General features: G+C 69.3%; 1 protein-coding gene across 1 annotated transcript in view; it reads left to right on the top strand.

The window, feature by feature from the left end:
* The window catches only part of SBF1 (SET binding factor 1), a gene marked incomplete at both ends in the record, with an annotated part of 16890 nt that extends 15943 nt beyond the window's left edge, over positions 1-947 (top strand). Inside the window, 5 exon segments of the mRNA XM_010859072.1 lie at positions 3-18; positions 100-285; positions 355-481; positions 604-734; positions 825-947. Coding sequence (XP_010857374.1) covers positions 3-18; positions 100-285; positions 355-481; positions 604-734; positions 825-947 — 583 coding nt within the window.
* Between the last annotated feature and the right edge of the window lie 3 nt (positions 948-950).

The following is a 950-nucleotide window of genomic DNA, read 5'->3' as shown; positions in this document are numbered from 1 at the left end:
GGGGACATCACCACGCAGGCGCGCGGAAGCGGGGCGGGGACACGGCGCAGGCGCGCAGGGCGGGTGCCCGCGTCTGCTGACCCTCGCTGCTGCCGGCAGGTCGTGTCCCTGGTGCAGCTGCTCTCTGACCCCTTCTACCGCACCCTGGAGGGCTTCCGTCTGCTAGTGGAGAAGGAGTGGTTGTCCTTTGGCCATCGCTTCAGCCACCGCGGGGCCCACACCCTAGCTGGGCAGAGCAGTGGCTTCACTCCAGTCTTCCTGCAGTTCCTGGACTGTGTACACCAGGTGAGTGGGTGGCCGTGGCTGGGGGCTGTGTGTGCTGACCGCTCTCCGCTGACCCCTGATTGCACACAGATCCACCTGCAGTTCCCAATGGAGTTCGAGTTCAGCCCTTTCTACCTCAAGTTCCTTGGCTACCACCACGTGTCCCGCCGCTTCCGGACCTTCCTGCTGGACTCGGACTATGAACGCATTGAGCTTGGTACAGGGGCAGGGCGGGTGGGCACGGGAGGTGGTGATGGCGGCCGGGAGACCACGGGGGTGGCGCGGTCCGCGGTGGAGGGCGTGGTCAGCAGGCCGGCGCTGCCCCCCAACCGCCCGCAGGGTTGCTGTACGAGGAGAAGGGGGACCGCCGGGCCCCGCAGGCCTGCCGCTCGGTGTGGGAGTACGTGGAGCGGCTGAGCAAGCGGACGCCCGTGTTTTACAACTACTTGTATGCGCCGGAGGACGCGGAGGTGAGCCGGGCCCCGGGCGAGGTGAGCCGGGCCCCGGGCGAGGTGGCCGGGCCCCTCCACGCCCAGTGCTCACGCCAGGCCCGCCCCCAGGTCCTGCGGCCCTACAGCAACGTGTCCAACCTGAAGGTGTGGGACTTCTACACCGAGGAGACGCTGGCCGAGGGCCCCCCCTACGACTGGGGACTGGCGCAGGGGGCCCCCGAGCCCCCCGAGGGA

The sequence above is a fragment of the Bison bison genome, unplaced genomic scaffold, assembly GCF_000754665.1.
Source record: "Bison bison bison isolate TAMUID 2011002044 unplaced genomic scaffold, Bison_UMD1.0 scf7180017855904, whole genome shotgun sequence".
In the NCBI taxonomy this organism is placed as follows: Eukaryota; Metazoa; Chordata; class Mammalia; order Artiodactyla; family Bovidae; genus Bison; species Bison bison.
The sequence above is the reverse complement of the archived record's forward strand: the minus strand, read 5'-3'. Positions and strand labels throughout refer to the sequence as shown.